The 25,462-nt window shown below is 36.7% G+C and overlaps 1 protein-coding gene across 1 annotated transcript in view; it reads left to right on the forward strand.

Annotated features, from left to right (window-relative positions):
- Mrps28 (mitochondrial ribosomal protein S28) overlaps positions 1-17,707 on the forward strand; it is a 117,883-nt gene extending 100,176 nt beyond the window's left edge. The window contains exon 3 of the mRNA XM_010636235.3: positions 17,314-17,707. Coding sequence (XP_010634537.1) covers positions 17,314-17,497 — 184 coding nt within the window. The 3' untranslated portion in view covers positions 17,498-17,707. The remainder of the gene's footprint in view (positions 1-17,313) is intronic.
- The last annotated feature ends 7,755 nt before the right edge of the window (positions 17,708-25,462 follow it).

Here is a 25,462-nt window from a genome sequence, read left to right on the forward strand (position 1 = left end):
TGTGCCTGTACTATGCTGTTTATATCACTGAAGCTTTGTAATATGTGTAACTTCAGGTTCAGGATTGTGAGGCCTTCAGCTTTACTTTTATTACTCAGGATTGCTTTTACTGTTCTGGGTATCTTCTGGTTTCATAAGGATTTTAGGATTGTTTTCTTCAGTTCTGTTGATATTTTGATGGGTATTACATTAAATTTATACATCACTTTGGAAGTATGGCCATTTTGAATATATTGATTCTGTCTGTCCAAGAACAAGGGATATCTTTCCATTTTCTGATGTCCTCTTCTGTCTCTTTTTTCCAGAGTAGTGTTATAATTTTCTGTGTAGAAATCAGTCACTTCCATAGTTAGGTTAATTCCTCAGTATTTAATTATTCTTGGTGCTAGTATGAATGGTGTCTTTTTGCTTAATTTCTTTTTTCCTTTTTTGTACCAGGGATTGAACTTGAGACCTTGCGCTTGTGAGGCAGGTGGCAGATTTTTGCCTAATTTCTTTCTCAGTGGGTTCATTATTGGTGTATAAGAACACTACTGATTTTTGAGTGTTGATTTTGCATTCTGGTACATTGCTTGATATGGTTATTCTAGGAGTCTTTTGGTGGATTTTTGGGGGTCTCTTAGGTAGAGGATCATGCCACCTGCAAATAATGATAATTTGACTTCTTCCTTTTCTATACATATCCCTTTTATTTCTTTTTCTTGCCTAATTGCTCTTGGTAATGTTTTGAGTACTATGTTAAACAGGAATAGTGATAATAAACATCTTTATCAAATTCCAGATTTTAAAGGGAAAACTTTAGCTTTTCCCCATTTAATATGATGTTGGCGGTAGGTTTGTCACAAATTTCTTTTATCAAATTGAGATAAAGTCCTTCTGTACCTGTTTTCTTCATTGTTTTTATCATGAAAGGATTTGAATTTTGTCAGAGGCTTTTCTACATCTATTGAGATGATCACAGGGTTTTTTGTCTGTTTATGTGATGTATTACAATTACTGATTTGTATATGTTCAGTCATCCTTACATCCTTGAGATAAAGCCTACTTGATCATAATGTATGATCTTTTTGATGATTTATTGCATTTTGTTTGCCAGTAACTTGAGGATGTTTGTGTCTATATTTATTAAAGAGATGGTTTTTTAGTTCTCTTTTTGGATCTTTGTCTGATTTTGGGATAGCTGTAATGTTAGTTTCCAGGAATGGCTTTTGGAGTACCTTCTTTTTCAGTTTCATTGATGAGCTTGAGAGAATATTGGTGTTAGATCTTCCCTGAAGTTTTTTTGTAGAATTTAGCAGTAAACCCATCTAGCCCTGAACTTTTCTTTGTAAGTTTTTTTTATTACTGCTTTTACGTCATTGCCTGTTATTGGATTATTCAGGGTTTTTATAGCTTCTTGTTTCAGTATTTGTAATACAAATGTATCTAGGAATCTTCATTTCTTCTGAAGGCTCCAATTTATTGGTGTACAGGTTTGTGAAGTAGTTGTTAATAATGTTTTTTTGTTTCAGCAGTATCTGTTGTGATTTCACCTGTTTTAAAATTTCTAATTGCATTGATTTGGAGTTTTTCTTTCTTTTTTTGGTAAGATTGTCTAAGGGTTTGTTTTGTTTATTCTTTGGAAGAATCAACTCTTTTTTTTGTCTCAGTTTCATTGATTTCTGTTCTAATCTTTATAATATCTTTGTACTAGCTTTGGATTGTTCTTGGTTTTCTAAGACTTTGAGGTGTATCATTAGGTTATTTACTTGGGGGTTTGCTGTTTTTCTGATGTGGGCATTCACAGCTATAACTTTACCTCTTAGGATTACTTTCATTGTGACCCATAAGTTCTGGTATGTTGTCCCAAAGTTATTGTTCAGTTGTGATAACTGTCTTCTTTCTTGATATCTTGTTTCCCATTGATTAAGAGTGTATTGTTTAATTTCCATGTGCTTGCATAATTTCTATTTTCTAGTTTCATTTCTTTTCTAGTTTCTGACAGTATGCATGGTATAATTTTGGTTGTTTTATATTTACTTAAGCATGCTTTCTTGGATAATATGTGGTCTATTTTGGAGAAAGTTCCATGTGCTACCCAGATAATGTGTATTCTCTTGGGTGGAACACTGCAGATGTCTGTTCAGTCCATTTGTTCAAAGATTTTGTTCAAGTCTGATACTTCTTTGTTGATTTTTTTTGCCTAGTTGATCAGTCTGTTTGTGATAGTGGGGTATTGAGGTTCCCCACTATAATTATGTTTATCTGGACTTTTTATGTCCAGTAGTACTTATTTTATGAAGTTGAATGTACCTTATTCATGTGCATACATGTTAATTATTGTTATTTTTCTGTTGAATTGTTCCCTTAACCAATATATGACTGTCTTTGCTTATTCTGATGAGTTTTGGCTTGTTTACTTTGTTTGAAAATATGATAGCTATTCCTGCTTTTTCAGGTTGCTATTACATGAACTATTGTTTTCCATTCTTTGAGTTTTAGTCTATGAATTTCTTTTTGGGTTAAGTGTGTTTCTTATATACACCATGCTGTTGGATTTTGTTTCTCTATCTATTCTGCCAATCTTTGTCTTTTGATTGGGGGATTGAACTATTCATATCAAGAGTTGCTACTGATAGGGATTGACTTACTCCTCTTACTGTTATATTTTTGTATTGCTGATTCTCTTTCTTTCCCTTCTACTTAACTTTTCACCCTACTGGGTTTATTCATTCTATTAGACCTTTTGTCATTGTTAGCTTTACTGTCTCTTTCTAGGATATCCTTTTGTTTGTTTTTTTGTTTGTTTGTTTGTTTGTTTGTTTTTTTGTACTAGGGATTGAACTCAGGACCTTGTGCTTGCAAAGCAGGCAGTGGAACCACTGAGCTAAATCCCTGGCCCTCTAGGATATCCTTAAAGCAGTCATGCTGAAGTAGTTTAATTCCAGAGTGGATAAGCATTGCTTTTTTTTTTTTGATACCAGGCATCAAACTTGTGCCTGCAAGGCAGGAGTGGTGCCACTGAGCTAAATCTCCAGCCCTTAAGCATTACTTTTTTTTTTTTAGATTCTGTATATGGGTGAATCATACCCCACAGATTGGATCGGAAAAGTCAGTCTGGACTTGGTCCTTCCATGTGGCAGGAAGAGGAAGCAATGTAGAGGTGATAGGGATACCAAACATTTTCCAGTCAATCATCATCTGCATATTAGTGCTAGAAGTGTAGGTCATGCCTGGATAAAGCCTTCTTCTCTGGACCCTGACAGCAAGGTGGTGGTGGAAGCGCTAGTGCTAGTGGGGGAGCAGCTGTCTCCCCCAAAACCCTTGAGTTCAGGAACCCTATCTGGGTGGCACAGCCCATCAATAATACTTTTCTTGTGGAATTTTATTATTTGAATGTTTTCTGGCTAACAAAAGATCCAAAATTTATTATCTGTTAAGAAAATTGTCTCAACCTCCTATTCTATCAAAACAAACAAAAGCAAACAAAAAACCTTTATTTACAATTTTAAGTTATAAATACATGCATTTTTATTCAGAGTCAGAAGTTTGTGATATTTTTGCGGAATTTTACTTCAAAGATATTTGACTGTTGATATTTTATACCATTACATTTAGATCAAAGTCACCTTAGAGAAACCAGTATGCTCAGAAATGATTTCTTTGTTCATATCAGAAGCAAAAATATTATCAACTTGTTGAGTATAAGCACCCTGATCACCGTGTGGTCACACCTGTTTTGGTGGGAGTGAGCCAGAGATCAGAGGGAACACTTGCACTATGTTGATTAACACACTGTCAACACCTTGGCCCTCAAAATTCAAAATAAATGAATGCGACTTTGAGATTAGAAGCCAAGTTGAGTACTTAGGACAGGTGGTAAAATGTAGATTTGTCCAAATACCTGAGACCACCAGTGTGCAAAACCAAGTTGTGGGTCTTTTTTTCAGAGAAAGAGAGAGAAGAAAGGGGTAGGGGGAACAAGAGAGAACAATGTAGTGCAGTGCAATGGAGTAGAAGTTTGAAAGTATTACAGTTGGGCATGGTGGCTGTAATCCCAGAACTCATGAAGCTGAGGCAGGAGAATTACCCCAAGTTCAAGGCCAGCCTGAACTATATAGTGAGTTCAAGGCCAGCCTGAACTAACTGCATAGCAAGACTGAACTACATAGCTGTCTCAAAAAAAAAAAGGAAAGTATTACAAACATGAATGTCATGTAGGTAAACAGGAAAGATAGGTCTGTTTGACCTCTTCAGGTCACTATCATTTTTATAGCAAAGGAAGGTAATTTTTGTTTTGGTATATGTATGCATTGCATAATGTTCAAATCAAGGTAAATATGTGTGTATATATGTATATATCATCATATATTTATCATTTCTTTATGGTGAACACTTCTAAAAGCCTTTCTTCCACCTTTTTGAAATGTCCAGTGCATTATTATGTATAGCCTCGTTACTGTGTAACAATAGGACACTAAGATTTCTTAGTCCTATTAACTTCATAGCCATTGATTAACTTTCCCTCACCTCTTCATCATCACTACTTTTCCCAGCTTCTAGTAACCATCATTCTACTTTCAACTTCTAAGACAGTGATGGTGAACCTTCGAGAGCTTTCAGTGATAACAAAAACAGCTGGATGTAGCACACGTGCCATAAGTTTGCCACCACTGTTTTAAGAGGTCAAAATGTTATATGCCACGTGTAAGGTAGATGATTCAGTACTTGTTTTTCTGTATCTGGCTTAATCCACTAAATGTATTGATCTCTAGTTCAGTCCACTTTACAAACGATAAGGTTTCATTCTTGTTGTGGCCAAATAGTACTCTATTGTGTGTATGTCCCACATTTTCTTTATCTGCTCATCAGTTGATGGACATGTAGGTGCTTTCCATGGTTTGGCTATTATGAATAGTTGTACAGTTTTAATGTTAGAGGCTTTCAAGTTTAGACAGATTTAAAATCCTCTTGCTATTTGTTTTCCCAACCTACTGAACTCCTTCTTTTTTTAAGATCCTCATTGTGTTAGTTACTTTTCTGTCATTGCTGGGACAAAATGCCCAGCATCCAAAGTTAAAAGGGAAAAGGTTTATTTAGCTCACAGTTTATAGAGGTTTCCGTCCATAATCAGCTGGGTCCAAGGCAGGGTGGCACATGGCAGAGCAGCAACAGTTCATGTCAGTGAAAGGCATCAAAAGCAGCAAGGAAACCTTAATAGCATCTTTCTGTCCCTTTTTATCTTATCCAGGCTACTGAGGTTAGGGTGGTAATAAACCAGTCAGTGGACTGATTTAGTAATCACATGCCTTTAAAGCCAGCATCACACACTCTAGTTTTAGCCACCTCTGAAAAAGCCACCTATGACTGCATGAGGCTTTGGGGGTACATCTAGACCCAAACCATAACACTCACTCAACATAAAATGAAACTTTGGGCTGGGGATTTTAGCTCAGTGGTTCTGCCGCCTGCCTTGCAAGCACAAGGACCTAAGTTCGATCCCCGGTACCAATAAATAAATACATACATACATACATACATACATATACATACATACATACATACATACATACATACATATAGTAACATAAGATGAAACTTTGACCATCCTCTTCTGAATACACTCCACTTATCAATGACTCTCTAATTGTATTGGCTAGAGAGTATCATAGTATTGTAACTATGATCAGAAATTAGGATTATTATATGAAATATACATTACTATGTGGAGCATATACTTCCAATTCAGCTTAAAATTACATTAGCTTTTTTGGAAACAAAACCACATTGGTGGGCTAGGGGTGTAGCTCAGTAGTAGAATGCTTGCCTAACATGCACAAGGCTCTGGGTTGGATCCTCAGCAGTGGAAAACAAAACAAAACTCCAATTTGCTAAATCTTACTGAATTTGCAGTGTTTTGAAACCAGTTTGTCATATGATGTACCTGTAAACTGCTTGTTTTTGTATAGTACTTGTGTAGTTGACTTTCTTTTTTATCTTCAATGTCATGAAAACTTTGATGGTTTCAGTGTGTCACTTTTAAATAATAGACATGAACTAGAATGCTCCATACACCCAGACTGAGTGAGCAGCAGGTGACTATCAGACAAGAGCTGTGTCGAGTCATAAGCTCTCTTGCAAGCTCGAGTTTTTCTTACACCGAGTCTAACCTAAGCCTGAGCTCCATCCTCCTCCTTCCTCTCTGCCCTTTTCACAGACACCTATGCTGGTCCTTTAGAGCAGGCTGCTTTGAATATTCTGGATTGCCTGGGTGGATCTGTGGATGAATCTTATTCTTCTATGAAAGATTTTTCTCTCTCTCAATGTTGCCAGCACATGTAGGTTACTGTGATAATGTTCTCTTAAGTGTTTGGCTTTTGCAAAGGTATCCGATTAAGTCTCATCTCTTGCTGAAAAGGTACAAAAATTAGAACCAACCTGCTAAAGTAAATCTACCTTTCGCTGAGGTAATTGGTAGAATATGACCTTGCATCCCACTTTTGCCTCTGAGGGTTAGGAGGAGAGGAAGAAAGATGTTTTCTCTATCTTACTGTATCCCATTACTGAATACAGGTGTTGAATAGCTGTTTGTTGACAGCTCAGTTATACCTATTTAATACGTAACAAGATTAAAAGAAACAAGATTAAAAGAAATCTAAAAATGGGTTGGTACAATGAATTCAGAACTTTTCTGTTCTTTTAATGTAATCAAAAGTGCAAACAATTCAGAAGGAATCTGGAGACAGGTTTTGCCATGGAAAGACATTGTTAAGGATGTTTTAAGGATGTAATCAGGAGATAAAATCTGCAATAAAGCAACTATCAAGCTAAAATTTTACTTTTTTGTATGCCAACAAGTGCTAGATTCTCAAGTGTCCTCTGTTTTGAAAATTTCACATTTTATGGTCATGAAAATATAATTTTACCTGCCATAAACTTTATATAGCCAAGCTAAAATGATTCAGTATTTTGTTTAGATGAACACAGATACTAATCTCTTCCATTTTAATAATGGAAAACAGTTATTTAAAACATAGAGTTCCAGTTTTGACCCTCTGTGTAGTGTTTGATCTGCAGGCACTTCTCAGGGAAATTAAAGCTTGGCCCCAAATTACTACAAACCATTTAGGACTCATTTGCAAAAACCAGAGAATAAGTTATGATTTTTGAACAAGATCAAGGGACAAGATCCTTTTGGGAGCTTTTTCCCAAATGTACACGAATCTTGTTGATTTTGATAGAGTGGGGTCTAGGTGTGACCGTAGGCATCAGTATTTTTAAAAGAAAACAAAAAAAAATTCATAAAGTGCCTACAGTTTACTCTGTCGTGTCTTCCGGCTCTGACTCCCTGTAGAGTCACCAAGTCTGTCTCTGTAAATTATAATCTCTGGACTTTATTATCCCTCTCCCTCCATCCCAAACCCCAAACTCAAAGAAGGCCTTCCATGAGTTTTTGTTTTGCTGTCACTTCTTTCATATATGTTAAAGATTGCTATAAGACTTGTCCATTTGAATAGTATTCTAGTATCTCTAATAAAACCATATTTGAAGTTATCCTTTCAGTTATCTATTGTGCTTTATATATAAGTATTAATGCAATGAATTTTCTGATAACTAAGACTTAGTATGTATGATGTGCCATGCACTTTTCATACCCTGCAGTGCTCTGAGCCTCATAGCAACCTAATGAAGAGGTGTGGCATATTACCTTCACCTTATAGATCAGTAAACAGCTCAAAAAGGTAGATTTTTTTTTTGTCTTAACAGTCACACCTCTGTTCTACCCTGACAAAACTTCTTTCTGTCATTAAACATACACATTTTCTCTCCTTAACAATGAAAATTACATACATTCCTTTTGTTTGGATGCCGTAATACTAGCACCAAATTTGATCCTGATTTTAGTCATCAGCATATATCAGGTACTTAAAGGGATTTACTCATGTTTGTTTTGAATCTTTTTATCCTCATGAACATATGAATATACATTTCATATTTGGACTAGCCGGAAGTTTTTAAAAAAATAAAAACAGACTGGATATGTTGTTAGGTCATAGAATTTTCCTTTCCTTCATCTCGATATTGCATCTTATTTTGTAACTGTGAGAAAAGAGTATACAGTGGAACTGTACTTTGGCTCACAAACTTAGCTTGTTCTGTAGTTTTGGGGATGATAGCCGTATTTGTGTTTGTCACCTGATGTGGAGTTTGTGAACAGAAGTAAAATTTTGTCAAATGCTCTTGTTTGAGAACCGAGTTGTTGGTGAACAGAAACATTTGTGAACTGAGGTACCACTGTAATTGTCATTACTGAATCCATATATGATGCTCTACATTACATACATACATATTACACATTACCAAAAAATAATTTACTGGTCATTTAAAAATGCCCCAGTTTCACATTTTTTAGTATTTGTTACTACTTGAACAAGGGAAAAAAATTGCAGTGGCACAAAATATTGGAAGAGCAAGGTTAAAGAGAACTTAGTTTTAGGGAGAAACAAAATCATGCATTCATACTAGATCTGCAGATTAAAGTCCTTTTCCAGGAGGACTGCAACTAGAGGAAATGTATTTTGTACTTTGAACAGTATCCTTTGCTTATTGCATGAGGGCATGTTGATTCTCAGTTCATGTGTTGTTTATTTTTGCCTCATTGACAATCACACTCTATATAGTGTTTTGTTTTGTTTTGTTTTGTTTTTTTCCTGGTATCAAGGATTGAACTCAGGACCTTGCACTTGCCAGGCAGGCACAGCACCACTGAGCTACATCCCCAGCCTCTCTAGATAGTGTCTTTAAAGTGTTAATCATTTGTTTTTCCAGATGGTTTTCATTAATAATTTAGGTAGTGGAATTTGTGACTATAATTTTTATTTTCTGTTACATCTTCTGATGACCTAGTATAATATATGACTTAAGATTTATGCTTTATTTAAAATTTTGATGATGAATAGAAATATTGGCAAGAAGTAAAACTATGAATATTCACCTTTATTTTGTTAGCCATGTGCTTGATAGTACAGACAGTACAGTGATGAATAAGACGAAAAAGGAGGTGTATGGAAATCAGTTAGAGTTTATGAAATGTTGCATGCTTATGATAAGGGGGAGAGTAACAACAAATGAGGAAACCCTTTTGGGCATCCTATAGATTGAACAGAAAGAAGCAGTAGATGATAGGTCAAAGAAACTCAGCTTATAGTATTTCAAAAAGTGGGACAAATCTCATGAATGAGTGGATAAGGAAACTGTGGTATACACACAACGGAGTACTAGCCAAAAAGATGAAGGAGTAATGTAATTTTTGGAAAAATGGACGGACCTGGAGCTCATCGTGTTAAGCAGAGTAACCCAGACTCACAAGTACTTCGTTTTGTTTTGTTTTGTTTTGTTTTTTCATATGTGGAATCTGGGGAGATAGGAAAAAAAATGACGTGAAATTATAAAGGAGACTATCAGAAGAGGAAGAAACTCAAAGGAAAGGGAAGTTAGAGAGACGATTGTTAATAGGGAATAGATAGGATCAAAGTATGTTATATGCATTATGAAAAATGTCACAATAAATCCCATTATTTGCTATAATAATACAGACTACTAAAAATACACTAAGTAGTCTATTGTAAAGGAATACTTGCTAATTAAATATTCAGGGCTTTTACAATATTTTATATGACTAGGAAAAAGGATTACATTTTCATATATATATATATTTAATCAACTTTACACTTAACATCACTTAAATTATATTGGTTTCCAAACATTTAAAACTGCATAAAAGTAGAATAAAATCACAGAACTGTGAAAGACTTTAGGCCTTTTGTAACCCTTCATTTTGGCAGTGAAGAAAATTGAGGCCTAGGCAGTTCATTTAAAGAGCAAAGTGCACCCATTCCCACACACATAACACATGTACACACATGGATGTGGCTGCCAGCTGCATGTAGAGTTCAGCATGATAAGGAGAATTAGAAAAAACAAATTGGTATTAATTAAACTATTAGAAATACGTTTTCTCTTTAAAAAAAGAGAAAAATACTTATAGTCTTAAAACTTTAAGGAAGTGTGATAAAATGAAAAAAATTCTAAAGGACTTGGACATACTGAGTTGAAAACTTATAGTTAATGATTTCAAAAGAACTATTTTTAAAACCTCTGAGAATTATGATTATAGAAAAATAGCTAATTTGTCTAGCAAAGTCAAAATTCCTCACAATATTCTCTTTGGATGCTGAAGTTGAAGCCAAGCTTTGTGTTTTTCAGCTTTGTTTTATTTAATATATTTATATCAAAGAACTAGTCAGAGAGATTCTCTTTATTTAAGTCTATGAGAACCATCAGTAGCATGCACTGACAGATGTTAAAGAATGTGTGTGGAAAGAATGTCAGAAACCTCTCCAAAGGAAAGTCTTTAAACCACGTCCTTAATGCAGAAATGCAAAACCAGATTTAATTGCCCCTTTCCTACACAGCTCAGACATGCAGGCTCGTTTACGGCAGCATATGGTCTGAGAAAGTGCCCAGTGGAAGAGAGTAGTCGTGGTGAAGGCTGAGATTGAATCCATTTAGGCTGGAGTTCACAAAGATCAGTCAGAAGACGCACTTGAAGTTAAAAGAAAGAAACAGTAAAAGCACAGGCTGTTTTCATTGTGAGTGTACTTGTTGGAGTCATCCTATTTGCCTTTCAAGACAGTGGTATTCTGTGGCTTAAATTCGATATACAAGATTTCTGAAAAACTAATATCTGGAGAATTTTTTCCCTGATTAAAGAAAAAAGATGTAAAAAATAGACAACATTGCATAAAGCTCTGCAGATTTTTTTGATAATTTAATTCATTTTTCGTTAGCAGTCAAAGTAACCATTTTTCTAATGGAATGATTGAAATAATGAGCTGGATGCAGCAGCATGGTTTATATTTTATTTCAAAGGAAAGATTATAAGACTGCATGAAGTGGTAAATTCTTATCACTCCTAAGGGAATTAAATTCACTGTTCTTCATAGGAAAATGGATACATATTGAGGATATACTCCTAAAAGAAATAAATAAGTCACACATTTGTAAATACCGAATAGTTTCTCTGGTGTGAAAAACTATAATTGTACATAAGATCCTAATGAGATAATTGACAATGTGAAATAGGAAGAAAAGGGCTAAAGGTGTAGGGAAAGTGGGAAGGGTAGGGGAAAGGTAATAAGGGAAAAGAAAAAAAATATGAGAAAATGAAAAAATGGAAATAAAGTGTTTGTAAATGAGGAGGGGAGGAGGGGGTGAAGGGAGGGCAGGGACAAGGGGAAAAAAGAGAACCAAGACCTGTCATGTAAAGGTACAAGATTCCAATAATGAATGTAACTGTACTGTATACCTAAAATGTACCAATATACTCAATTAAAAATAAATAAATAAATTCACTGTTCTTGCAAGAGATCCCAGCTAATTGAGACCTAAGATGAGAAATAACAAAAATGCCTGTATTTCTTTTTGTACTGTTCTGTGGCATTAGATCACTGCCTTTACTTCTATATACTGTACTTTTTTCTCTGTCACATGGAGGAAGCCTACTTTATGTAGACATTAATTTTAACCTTTAAATCCCTAAGACAATTTCAAGTGCTGTAATGCCTTATTACATCACACAAATTTGAGGAAGAATACAAAAAGTAACAAAAAGAAAACATTAGAAGGATTCGTAATGGCCTACATGGCTTCTCTCACTGCTTATTATTGTTAGATCTAAGTAGTAGCAGTTATTATAACAAATTATTTCCCAGTGCTATTGTTTCCTGTTAAACCAGCCTTTTCAACAAAATGTATATTATTTGTTGTGAGACAGTTGTGCATACTGCTTTATTTATACTGTTTGAAGTTGTCCAACGTGTACTGTCATGTGAATATTCAGATGTTAATTAAAATGAATTATAGCTGAGCATGGTATGGTGCACACCTATAATCCCAGTACCCTCGGAGCCTGAGGCAGAATTGTGACATTTGAACCCAGCCTGGGCAATTTAAAGATTTAGCAAAATGTTGCCTCATAAAAGTTAAAATTAAAAAGGAGCTTGGGTTGTAGTTCAGTGTGAAGCCCCTGAGTTTAATCTCCAGTACTACAAAATTAATTATTTAAATAAATATAATTCAAAATTTTAGTTCCGCATCCCACTAGCTATATTTTAAGTGCTCACTTATCACATTAATATAGGATGTTCTGTCATCACACAAAGTCACATTGTGCAACCATGTTTTACTACTGACATTTTAATTTTTTTTTACCGATACATTTTTATGAAAGGGGAGAACATAAACTGTGTTTTTTGATAGCAGGTGTAGAGGAGACAGATCTACCAATGGAAAAATTAAACTAAAGGCCAAAACTTTAAAGAAAGTACCTTTACGTGGGTTGAAAAGCACAAAAATGAAGTGGTGATGCCTATGATGATTTAATTGAAAATGTAATCAGCCTTTGATAATGTTCTCAACAAAGAGATTTCTATCAATTTATATAGCAATCACATTCCTGAAACCTTAGTGTATATTTAAACTATATTTTTTAAAAAAACTTTTTATCTTTAGTAGATACAAATTCTAGGCTTCAGTCATTATAAATAGGTTTTTCACCCACATCAGTGTCTAGCACAGACAGAGGACAACTGTGTCAGACGTAAGCATTCTGTTCATTATAAGACCCCACTAGATGTCATCCCTATCACTAGGACAACCAAAAATTTCCAACTAATTTTAGAAAACCCAAGCTTTATGGTAGGAATATTTAAAACTGTGGACCCATTCAGTCTCTTAAGATACTCTCATAAGCCTGTTCTTTTCTTGGATACATTTTAGTGATTTATCTTTTTTCTATACGTTTTATTTGAAAATATAATGCTGCCATTGATCTAATTCTCGTTTTAACACTCACCCTTATTCATTCCTAATAAGGTTAGACTTAAGTATTCAGGGATAATGAAAGAAAAAATTTTCTTCCACATATATTATGGACTTTTTTCTTATTTTCATTAGAAAATAGCCTGTTGTGAAAGTTGGCTCTGCCACTGAGCAAGGGCCCAATGAGCTTGTTCAGTGAAGAAGCATATTCACATAACAAAAATTCCCGTCACAAACTCATGATGTTCTGTAAATGAGATGAGAACCTGTTTCCCTTACCTCCAGAAGGACTATCAGATGTAAAGTCTAGAGCAGTAATTATTATTATTATTATTATTATTATTATTATTATTATTGGTTTTTTTTTTTTTTGGTACCAGGGATTGAACTTGGGACCTTGCGTTTGCAAGGCAGGTGTCAGCACCACTGAGCTAAATCCCCAACCCGATACTTATTGATTTTTGTTGTTCATGGATGACTTTCAGGTGATCTGTGAACCCCTAAAACTAGCAGAACTATTTGTGGGCATTTGTGCAGACTTTAGAAGAGAGTCCATTGAGATAATCAAAGGAGAGGGGGACTGGTTAAATAAAAGAATAAAGACTTTATTATAGAAAGAAGGCAGAGAAGAGAGATTTGAGTCTAGAAAATCTTAAGGAAGATAGTTGATTAGGTTAGAAGTTAAGTCTACTGTTGAAATAGTGAGTTTTTAAAGAAACTGAAAAATGTTTCTTGGAAGAACAAATAGTGAACCTGTAGGAATTATTATCCTCCCTTTCCAAGAAATAATTTGTGCAAAAAATACAAGTAAATCCATAAAAGCTTAGCCTGAGGTCTTTCGAGAGTAAAGGAAGCCAAATGGTAGGAGATAGGTAAAGTGAGCTGCTGTCCTTGCCCCCAGCCTTCCTCGAGCCACTGTCAAGGAGAATCCTGAAGGAGATCGGTCACTGCAGCTGTCAGTACCCAGTGCATCCTCTCATTTTATTTCCAGTTCTGTTGTGATAGTGCTGGGAAATGCAGGTTGTTAAATATGTAGTTTTGTTAAATGTACTTGTTTTTGTTCAGTGTTAGTTTGCCTCACACTCTCAAAAGAAATTCAACATTCATTTCAAAAGAAATTTTCATTGTTGTAAAACATTGATATTTTAAGAGGGGAATGTTTGTATCATTAAGATTTGAATCAAAGCAAAACACTGAGTCAAACCCATGCCCCATCTTTGTACACAAATCTCTTATTGAATTAATTATAAACTGGAATTATTAGGATGTTGACAGCTCTTTTACTCTGTATCATCCCCAAAGTAGAGTATCAGCTGTTGCTGAATTTCTTTTGATGATGATTGATAACAAGAGCTAATATTTATTGAGCCTTTATAAAAGGATGTGACATTGTTCATTTTATGCTCACAAGAGCCCTAGCAGATCAGTGCAGTTAATATTCTCATGTAACAAATGAAGAAACAGAACAGACACTGTGCCCAACTCAGAGTTCATATTTAGAAGTGACAGAGCTGGCTACCATACCTAGTCATCTGGCCTCTGAGGCTACACTCGACTATTTTGCCTCTTCTGTACTTTCACTTTGACTAAAATCATTGAATAAAGTGATAATTTAAAGACTACATGAACAATCTGGGAGAAGTATGAATCTTGTTATATGGAACAATGGAAAACTAAATGAGAAGACTTAACTGGTATAAGTGACTGTCAAAGACCACAGTACTGAAGGTTCACCTGAGATTAGATCTGCAGAGTGGAGTTCTCAGAATTGTTATTAGTTGACTTCTTTCTTTCTCTTTAATAAAGTGTTCCAAAGGTAGAGCAAGGATGTATGGCTTCGGCTCCTGTTGAGGGAGCAGTGTGCTAGCCTTCCCCTGTCCTGGGTTTCCTAGAATGTACAACCACAGGAGAGGCCACCCCTGCTGCAGGCTGTCAGCAGGCTCTGTTGAGGGGGGCTTCTTTTGGATTCATTTCTCCATTATATAATGCCACTGCCTCTCTTTTATCTCTCTCTTTCTAAATGACACCCTAAAGACTGTCACCACTGATGGAAGATACTTGTTACTCTTAAAGGGTATTCACAGTGGTCACAGTGTTCTTTCAGCAGCTCTCACCTTACCTTTGTGTTCATGTGGGATGTCCCTTTCTTTATTTGATTATACACAATAAAGATAACTCTCAGCCAGATTTTCTGAACTATCTCATCAGAGAAGACTGCATCAAAACCTCCTTGAAATGTTTTGAAAAGGCAGATTCTCAACTCCCATCCCAAATTTGCCAGATCACAAACTTATATAGAAGTAACTCTAGAACAAAGTTTAAAAAAATACAATAGATAAGTTTCTTTTTTGTTGTCATTATTACTGTTTTGCAGTGCTGAGAACTGAACCCAGGGCCTGTCTGCTTGCTAGGCAGGCACTCTACCACTGAGCTACATCCCCAGCGCTGCTAAATAAGTTTCTTAAAGGTAGAAGCAGCTACTTCTAGAGAACAGAAGTCAGAGAATCCACTAGAGGATTTTTGTTTTGTTTAATGTACAACATACACATTTGAACAATTCTTCATTCAACACACTTAAAGGCATGTAGTTTGCTTGTCATTTTCTTCACCTGCTCACTGGATGATTTCTAGAGTTTTCACAGTTTACAGAAATAAAGGCATTTTATTTATAGAAATGAAGGCTACTACATTTTAAAATGGGCATAGAGTTTTACCATCTATAAATGCACCCTAGGTTCTCAGGGTGCTTCTGTTTTAATATTTAATTGGAGATTATTTAGCTCCAGTGTACACTGAGTGAAAAATAACCATGTGTTCAGCTTCCTCAGTGTTGATATGTGCAGAGTTTGTCTCAGGTGTTAGTGATGCTTTCAATTCTTTTTGTGTAAAAAAAACATTGTTCTCATTATCACGATTAGTGTATAGTGGGACTATGAGTAATACTCCTCAAAATAAGTAAAAAGAAATAGATTGACAAGTTTGAACAAGGGAAAAGAGAAAAATAACATTCATTAACCACTGAGTGTCAGGTATTATACCATGCCAATTTCAGAGAGATTAAGTAGATGTACTATTCTGAAACCAAGAAAATAGAGATTGTAGATCATCAGTGACCTCCTGGCTTTTATCAGCAAGTGTCATGTTCATCAAGTGTCAGCAAGTGACCATGGGTGAGGATTTGGTGCTTTGGTTCTGGAAGGTGCCAACTAAAATACAACATAGTGTCATTCCTCAGGAAGTATACAGTCTCTTGAGGAATGAAACATTTCCACACAACCAGCAAGGAAGTGAAGGGCACTAAGGTTTGCATGTACTGTGCTATGCACTTTGGATATGTTATGTCATTTAACCTTCACTGCAATGTGGTCACACATAAATGAAGAAAGTATGATTCAGAGAAAGCACATTGTCTAAGGTGATCTGCACCCATATGCGTGTGTGTGTGTTTATGGTGGTTCAAATGACAGGCTCTTTGGTCTGACAGAAAATGGGGTGTGCTGTGCCTTTGTGGTTAAGAGTCAGTAGCACTTAGGCAGACAGAAGGTCCAAATGTGCTGGCAGCAGAAGCAGAGGATATGAAAAGTACGTGAGAATGGACATCAGGCCATTTCCCTGAAGCACTCATGCCAGGAAGATTGTGCCATGCCTCAAGCTTTAGCTAGAGACAAGGAGACGCAAAGGGCTGAGTTCAAGAAGTACCTGTGTATAGATTTTAATTTTAGAAGGAAAAAATATATCAGAAAGCTTTTCTTCCTTGATACTCTCTGACTTTAAAAATGAATGACATGTTAAAACAAATGAAAAAATGGAAATAAAGTGTTTTTAAATGTGGAGGGCAGGAGGGGGTGAAGGGACGGCAGGGACAAGGGGAAAAAATGAGAACCAAGACCTGTCATGCAAAGGTACAAGATCCCAATAATGAATGTAACTGTACTGTATCCCTAAAATGTACCAATAAACCCAATAAAAATAAAACAAAAACAAAAACAAATGCCAGAGCCAGGTGTGGTAGTGCGCACCTGTAATCCTAGCTATCTGGGAGGCTGAGGCTGGAGGATCACAAGTTCGAGAACAGCCTGGGAAACTTATCTTGGTGAGACCCTGTCTCAAAATAAGTGAAGAGCTCAGTGTGAAAGCCTTGGATTCAATAAAAACTATTTTTAAGAACTGTGTGTAATACTTTTTTTTGGTACCAGGAATCAAACTCAGGGCCTGTCACATGCCAGGCTGGTGCCATGTTGCTAAAGTACATCAGCAGCCCTGTAATGCATTTTTATTGTCTTCATAAAATCTTTAAAGGTAACTTTAAAATGAAATTTATGGTAACATAAGTGTTAATATCTTCAACATGAGCCAACACAAATTAAAATTAGAATATGGATTTCATTTTAAACTAGTTCACATTCACATATGCAGAATTAATGGAGGTTTTTATTTTTCCCTACTGTTTAGGAAATACCAGAAAGGAACCAGGGTCCGGCTGCGGCTCTTAGATCTTGAGCTCACTTCTAGATTCCTGGGAGCAACCACAGACACAACTATCCTGGAGGCAGATGCAGTTCTCATAGGACTCCAGGACAGCAGAGACCCAAAACCTGAAGTGGAACATCATGAAAACAAAATTAACTTCGCTTAGTACGTTCACATCTTCTTTGTTGAACCCAGATTTTCAGCAGGAATGTGATTAGAAAATTATGAATAAATAATTGAAGGGGATATAATAAGTGAAAACTGTAATGATAGCTCTTGTTAGAATTTTCTTTAGCTTTCCCCCTGCCCCCCCAACACATTTTGTTTTTCCTTTGCTGGGGATAATGTGAAGTAAACGCTACTCAAACTTCTGTTACTCTGTATGCTTTGGGTGCATCTTCAGTTTCCTATGCGTCATTCTTTTGAGGTTCACCTTTTTGTTCTGGTGCATCATTTGTAGTCCTCTGTTTTTCAGCCTTAATGAAAGCATCCATTAGAACCTCCACCTACCTTGAACCGAGACAGATGCCTCAAAGACCAATACCTAGTTTAAGTCAGGTGGAAATATCTAGAGAACCAGTTCTCAGGATGCAGTCTTTATTCCTTTAATTTTTTTATTGCTATATGTTTGTGATATATAAGAACTACATTCATTTTGGGGAACTGGTATAGTGGCACCTTCATTCACAAACTTAATTCTGTGATTCATAGTATTGCTTGCAATTTGGTTGCAGCCAGAATCGTGGAATGAATTCTCCAACCAGAATTGTGGAAAGAGCAAAAAAACAAAACAAATGAGAATATTTATTACAACTACCCTGTCACTATTGCACATTAGCTATACAATCTGTTGTTAATTGCCTATTGCTAAGTAACAAATTATCTCCAAAATTTAACAATTTATTATCACATTGTCCTGATTCGGGGCTATCACAAAGCTTCATCCAACTTGTCCAGGCATAGCCTGAGTCTCGTCTGAGGTTCGAGTAGGGAAGCATCTCCTCCCAAACCCACCTTTGAGTTTGGTGGGATTCAGTTCCCTGAGGCCTGTTAGACTGAGGACTTCAGTTCGTGCTGCTGCTGGCATTGGTTGGACATCATCTTTATTTTCTTGCCATGTGAGCCTCCTTATGGCACCTTACTTCACGAGAACTGGGGACAGACAGAGATTGGAAGGAGGCCCATTTTAGGAAATCTGTTCAAAGAAGTGGTGTCCTGTCAATATTGCCATATTCTGTTGGTTCATATCAAATTATTGAAAGCAAGTGATGATGCAAAGCCACAAACAACAGGAAGTGAGGGCCACTGGGGCCATTAGAGCTGCCTATCACAGTAGGTGGGAAGCAGACATTTATTTTCTATACAGTTCATTGTTCTCTAGAGCAGAGTAGCAGGATTTGGACCTAATATAGATGGAAAGATCCTGGCCGATTGGTGGGTGTTGTGATTTGATGAGGCTTTGGGAATGGGGTGAATGAGTTTTACAGATGGGAGGGACTTGAGTGGGTTTGACCGAGAGGATAACTATGACAGACTGAATGAACCATCCTAATGCTTCATCCTCACATAGCAGAGCCCTTGCTGTGTCCCCACTGTAGGTAGGGGTGGTCTCTTGCCATTGCTTATTTCTACAATTGATGTAAACTAAAGTTATAAGTAAGTTCCGGAAAGGTTTGGGTGAATCTGTGAATAGTAAACCCAGATTTGAGTATTAAAGCAAACCAGGGAGTTTGAAATACATCCCCAAACTTCTGAGGCCAACATCAGTGGAGTGCTGTGAAACCTTGAAGCCACAGGCTGGTTAGACCATCAAGCTGACCCAGTATTGCATTTCTTATATTCATATCATTTGGTTTTTAAAGATAAATACACATTTTAGTATGAATTCCTAAGGGGAACATGTAGTTTATTTGAAAAGACTGTAACTTCCCCCCATGTTTCTTTGAAACTAATTACAAAGAACTCAAGAGGTACCCTGACCTAAAGGAGGTAGGACAAGGAAAATTCTATGAAAGAATGTGTCTTATTTAAAGTTCTCAAACCTGTATTCTACATGTGGGAGATGGAAAACAGGATTTTGAACACAGAATGTTAATCTCCAGGTAAGGAATTATATGGACCCTGAAATCATCCTATGAACAGATGAAATCTTTTGAAACCAAAAAGTGGCTCAGATTACTACCATTTGCTTCACAAAATTGCCTGCCTGAAAAAACAATCCAACTGTTTTACCCTACTGTATAAGTCTCAAATCATTATGGTTTGGGAAAAATGCACATGAGGCTATGATAGCAATAATTAGTTCAAATGAATGAATAAAAGAAAGCAAGATAGTGTGTTTTTTCCAGGCAACATTTAAATGCAGAAGCTTTCATTTTAGATGCAGTAAATACCACAGAAGCCAGCAGATAAAGATGATGTCCCAGCTCCCAAAACCATACCCAAAGGAGTGGAAATTCTACCAGGCAGGCAGGCAGCTAGGACAAAGATTGTGGGAATACTGGGAGCCCTCTTGGTCGGAAATAATGGTATATCTGAGTTGTGTTGCTGCATGATGATCTTAGATATATTTAGTGATGTCCAATATTCCAGTAAATTTCCAAAATAGAACCACAAAATAGATGACAATTTAAAGTAATCCCATGCCTATAATTGTGTATGTTTTTTTTTAAATCTGTGCCATTAGTCTTTTCAATCTCTGTTAACACTTCTTTTTCCATTCATCCCCTGCTGCAGGTGTTAGCAAAATTTGAAATGACTAATGAAAAGTCCTGGAAAATCTGCAAGTGGATATTATCATCAATCTCCATGTATTTTAACTTAAATGTTACTTGATAGGTGTGGAGCAAGAACTAGAAAAACCAGAAAAGCTAGTATTTCACAGAGAGCAGAAAAGAAAGTGAATATAATGTTGAGTCCTCTACTAAAGCAGAAATTAAAGCCTTACTTTTGTGAGGTGAATTAACTCTGCCATGGTTATCTTGTGAACAATTTTCTCAGACTGCCTACAGCGGTGGGAAGCAAGGTAGGGTGGGTGTAGGCTGGGTGGCCACTTGAGAAGCTTAGTAATATGCAAGAAGACTGCAAAGCTTCCATGGTTATTAAAGAGAAACAGACAAAACTCTCCTGCAGCTAAAATTCCAGCTGAATAGATAAGGCTTGCTCATCCCATAGGAGAGGATTTGTTTTGACTGCTCCTTCTGTCCTGCCCCAAGACGGAGCTACCAACTTCTGCTTTCACCAGGGTGTTGTTCCCTCAGCAACACCTTCAGGGTATCTAGACAGCTCCAAGCCAAGCCCAGGAAGTGGTCAGGAGAAAGTTAAATGTCCTCTCTCCCACCTGTGGAAGGGCTTATTGGTCAAGTTCACTTCCTATTCCAGTACCACTCTGCTCCCTGTGAAAGGTACTGGGACAGCCACAAAAGTGTGGCCCTTCTCTAGGGCCTGAACATTACATGCCTTTTATCACAAAATACTATCATCTTCACATCTGCAGAACAGAGTCAGCACAGGATCATTTTCCCATGTTCTCTCTGCCCCATTGCCTCACCTGTGAGGACCTGAGTCTGTCTACCGCAAAATCTGTGCAGCCAAGCTACCCCAGATCCTTCATACTGTTTCTACTGCTATTAACTCCCCTGCTGGCCTCATCTCTATCTGCTACATCAAATTCTTTCCCCAGTATAGGTTAGACTTAGTGTCTTAAAATAATTTGGGGGGAACTAAAAAGTAGAATCTTTTTTTTTTCTATTTCTAATGACATGTTAACATAGTCGTTTTTAGGAGAGCATTTTATTGGTCAAAACACTAAGCTTCTGACTCATTAGAAAAAGAAAAATTTCAGTACCCAGGGGATATGTAAAATGTTTACCCAACCAAATCTTGCCTATGAAACTCAAATGCATTATTCATTCTCCTGACCTTAAAACATTTCCTGCTTTTAAAAATAGAGAATACTAAACAGGATTTAAAGTTTTCCTGATGACTCAGGACCCACCATTGTGGAAAATAATTTCATAATGATGTGATTTCCCAGGGATTATACAGGAGGGTAGAGCTGCTAGCGCTTACCGAACGGCCCAGATCATCATAGTCTTTGAAGAACCTCCCTTACCACGAGCTGATTCTTTATACTTATGTCAGGTACCTGCTTGTAGTAATCCCTGTGCTTGTCCAGCTGCTCAGTCTAACTGAGGGAGTTTTTGCCTATGTACTAAATAACTCAACCATCTTTCAGTTCTTCTGTTTGCTTTCAATATTTTTCCATCTCTTCTCTGTTGTCAACTGTCATTTTTATTAGTATCAGTATGCTTTTCTGTTTCTTATTTGGAAGTTTGTTTTATGTAGTCAGGAAGAGAATCCTAAGACAATTTTGTAGAAGTGAGGAGCCATGCATGAATTTTGAAACCTGTTTTCTATTTCAAAGCCTTTTGTCTCCTATTTCCAGACCCACAGCTTGATTTAAGACATTAAAAAGTTTTTCATTTAATTTTAGAGATTGACTGGTTTTAGGAAAGGTTTTAGAAAACTTGGTAATAGAAAGGTCTTAGAAAAGAATAAAACTAATAGAATAACAGATATTTTAAAAATAAATTTTAATGATACATTCTCCTAGACCTTGAGTATTTAAATAAATAAGTAGACAGGTAGTTGAGATAATAGATTATTTCTTCTTTGAGGTACTTAGTAAACTAAATTAGATTTTTGTAGACCCATCTCTAAGGAGTTATGATAAACTTTCTTAATAAACTACAGAAGCCTCAAGAATAAGGATTGGGCTTAGTCATTTCTCTGTCTTCTTTTGTGCCAGTGTAGTGTGAGAACAGAAAATACTCATCAATCATCAATATTTGTTGAATGTACTTTAGTTGATTAATTGGCCATCATTCTATAAGATTTGTTATCACCAGAGAATGATATAATGTTCTGCAGACTCTGGTCTTCAAGATAGGAGGTGGATGTTTTTAACTTTGCAATTGCTGCAAATAAACTCCAAGATCCCATTACTTTCACTCTCCTCCACAGACCCCTCTGTGAGTAAGTGATCTTTCACCACATTTTATTTTGGAGGCTTTAAACAGAAGCTGAAAGGTTAGGCCACACTACCAGTTTTCACGGATCCAGTTTTCAAGTATTCATCTGAGACTGATTTCGTGTCTCCTTGTAATGATCTAGCAAATAGCTAGTTCAGGGCCTGGGTCTCTGCATCTAGCTCTTTGCATGCCTGTGGGCCAGGACAGAGGAAGTGACTGTGAGTGACTAAAGCACATGTCTCTTTATTTTAGGCCACCTGTGCTCTTGCACTTCTCTGTTGGCATAAACCATAGAGTGGGGTCAGAGGAGAACTTGTGGCGCCTGGGGCATTTGGGAGTTTATGGGGACCAGGGGAGGACACAGAATTCCATTCTGTGAGTACTCTGGTCCTTTCATGAATTGCCTGCAGGTCTTAGAGACTTCTGGTGCCATTCCTGCCTCTGAGCCTTTTCCTTTCATCACTCACAGATGTTATTTACCCACGGGTTGACAGGCAGCTCTCTGTCAAGGGTGCTGGGAAGATGGTTAGATGGAAGCTAAGCATTTGGCTCCCTATTTAATCCCACAAAAAGTGCACAAAGTGGCCTCTTGATCAAATTTATTCTTAGAAAAAGATCATCTCTGCTCCTTGGTTTAAGAACCACTCCTGGGCCCCATTGTCATGGTTAGTGATGGCTTGTGAGGCTTTGCTGCACGCATGCGCACAAAATACCACTCAAGAATGAAGAGTGCACTATCCCACAGTGAGACTCTTTACTTCCGTTTGTCTAGCCTGAGCCCCACAGATTAAACTGTGATATAACTGGTCAAATATTTCTACTCTTTACCTAGAGATGGAGACACAGGCAATGTGGGGTAGAAAGAAGGCCGGCCAGATCCACCGTTCTAACATGGGGCAGCCTTCTGACATATACTTTCCTGGGGAAGTTCTGGGAATGTATTCATTTGTTTACCTATGAGGACTTCAGGGCAGACACAGAATTTCTCTGCGCTGCGTCCGTTTCAAGTTGGAGTTAAAGCAGCAGTAATGGTTAAAAAAAAAAAAGTATTAAATGATCATGTAGACTTTATTGGCACTGATACAAGCTGCAGGCTGAATCTTACTCACATTTCCTAACTTCATGTTTGGCTTCATTAGTCTGATTCACCAGGAAGTAAATACGAGGGCTGCAGCACGCTTTGTTTGTATGTGACTTCAACTTTTAGATCATAACTTTTTTTTTTTTTTTTTTTAGTACTGGGGATCGAACCCTGGTCCTTGTGCTTGCGAGGCAGGTGGCTGAACCAATGAGCTAAATCCCCGACCCTTAGATCATAACTTCTTGATAAATAGTCTGGCTACATCAGGTTTTTGTTTTTAATTTTATTCTTCATTTAATTTTGCTTGCTGGGTATCAAACCCAGGGCCTTATGCATGCTAAAGCACTGTACCACTGAATTATACTCCCAGCCCAGCTTTCTAATTTTTTTCCAATGGAATAGTATACAAAAGTATTTTTGTCCCTCTCAGAGGCAGTATTTCCTCTTCAGATATAAACATATTAAAACTGGGTAGATGTACAATTCTCTGCTTTAGGTTTATTGTGTCTCTGATATTTTCTAATCAATTTATGACAGAGTACCTCTGTGGCAGACAACTTATCAGCCACCTTTAAACATTCTTGTCTAAAAGGCACTGAGAAGTATTGCCAATGTTTAAAGTCTTGAAGTTTTTCTCACAAATACTTTTAGTGTATTTAAGTTTACATTAAAAATCAGAAAATATGTTTTCTTAAAAAGGCAGGTATCTATTGAATAATGAGTATATTTTATTCTTCATAGAATATAGCTATAAATTGGTTTTATTTAGTAATTTAAAATACTATTCACTTATTTTGGATTTATATCCTAATTCCAGTAGAAAATGAACCAGCACATTCATTTACTATCTGGAATTAACTGCTGAGTCAGAGCTTTATGTAGTACCCCCTAAAAATCCTTTCTACCTGGCTCCTTTGAGACTTGAATAATCTGGAGCATCACACCCACATATTCTAGAACCCTGGTCTCTGGCTGATCTGTTGAGGCCACTCTGCTCTAACTAGAATTGCAGTTCTGGCTGCCCCCACTTCTCTCTACCCCACTTCCTGCCTCTGTGTCTTTCAAGCTCCAGACCGTGTGGATTAATGAAACTTCCAGATAGGCAGGATCATTTATGGGCATTTCCAATGTAGTGAGTGCATAAAGGGAAGAAACAGAGTAAGCAGTAAACAGTAACATTTCCCAAGCATATTTCCTCCTTTATACATTTTTGTTTTCTTGTGACTTACTAGATTTCCTTCCAGTTTTTGCTCACCTATTCATTTGGGTTTGCATATATTTTAATATTCAAAAAATAGCTTATCAATCTTGAATTCTTGCCTTCATCTTTGTATAGAACCCAGAAGAGAAATGGCACCTTTCTTGAAAGCTGGATAACTTTGTGTTCTACTCCAAGAAATGGAACTTAAAAAAAAAAGGAAAGAATGAATGGATGAACCTTTATTTGAGAACAAAGTTATCACCACATCTAAATGCTCTCCAAGTGCTTGCTTGGCCACCAGTATAAACATATTTCCGGTCTGTATTTACCTATTCAAAATTCAGACCATAAAAGAATTATGCAAGAAAGTGTTCAGAGGCGCTCACCTTTAGCCACAGGTGACTGGTGTTTTTCTCTTGTTTAGAGTAACTAAGAGGAATTAGTTACTCCTGTTGCTCAGGCATTCTTGATTGGCTGGAAGTTTGGACTGCTCTTTGGCATTTGTCACCCCTGGATACACTCCTGCTGCCCAAAGATTTACAGGGGAAAAAAAAATAATAACAAGTAGAAAGTGTGAACATTTCATTTAGCAGAATCCAGTATGGGCACCATCTTAGATACTTTAAATTCTCTAAACCCTTGCACTGAGAGCATTCCCCTTGAACTTTTCAGGGGGTTCTTTTTAGCCACTATGGAGATAACATTCTACCTTGTACTCTTCTCTTCAGGGATCAGGACACAGGCACAGACACAACTTGGGCAGCCCCTGACCTCATGAAGCTTAATATTCAGTGGAGAAACAAATATTGCTATACA

This window comes from Fukomys damarensis, unplaced genomic scaffold (assembly GCF_012274545.1).
Source record: "Fukomys damarensis isolate Sample0158 unplaced genomic scaffold, DMR_v1.0_HiC HiC_scaffold_5, whole genome shotgun sequence".
NCBI lineage: Eukaryota > Metazoa > Chordata > Mammalia > Rodentia > Bathyergidae > Fukomys > Fukomys damarensis.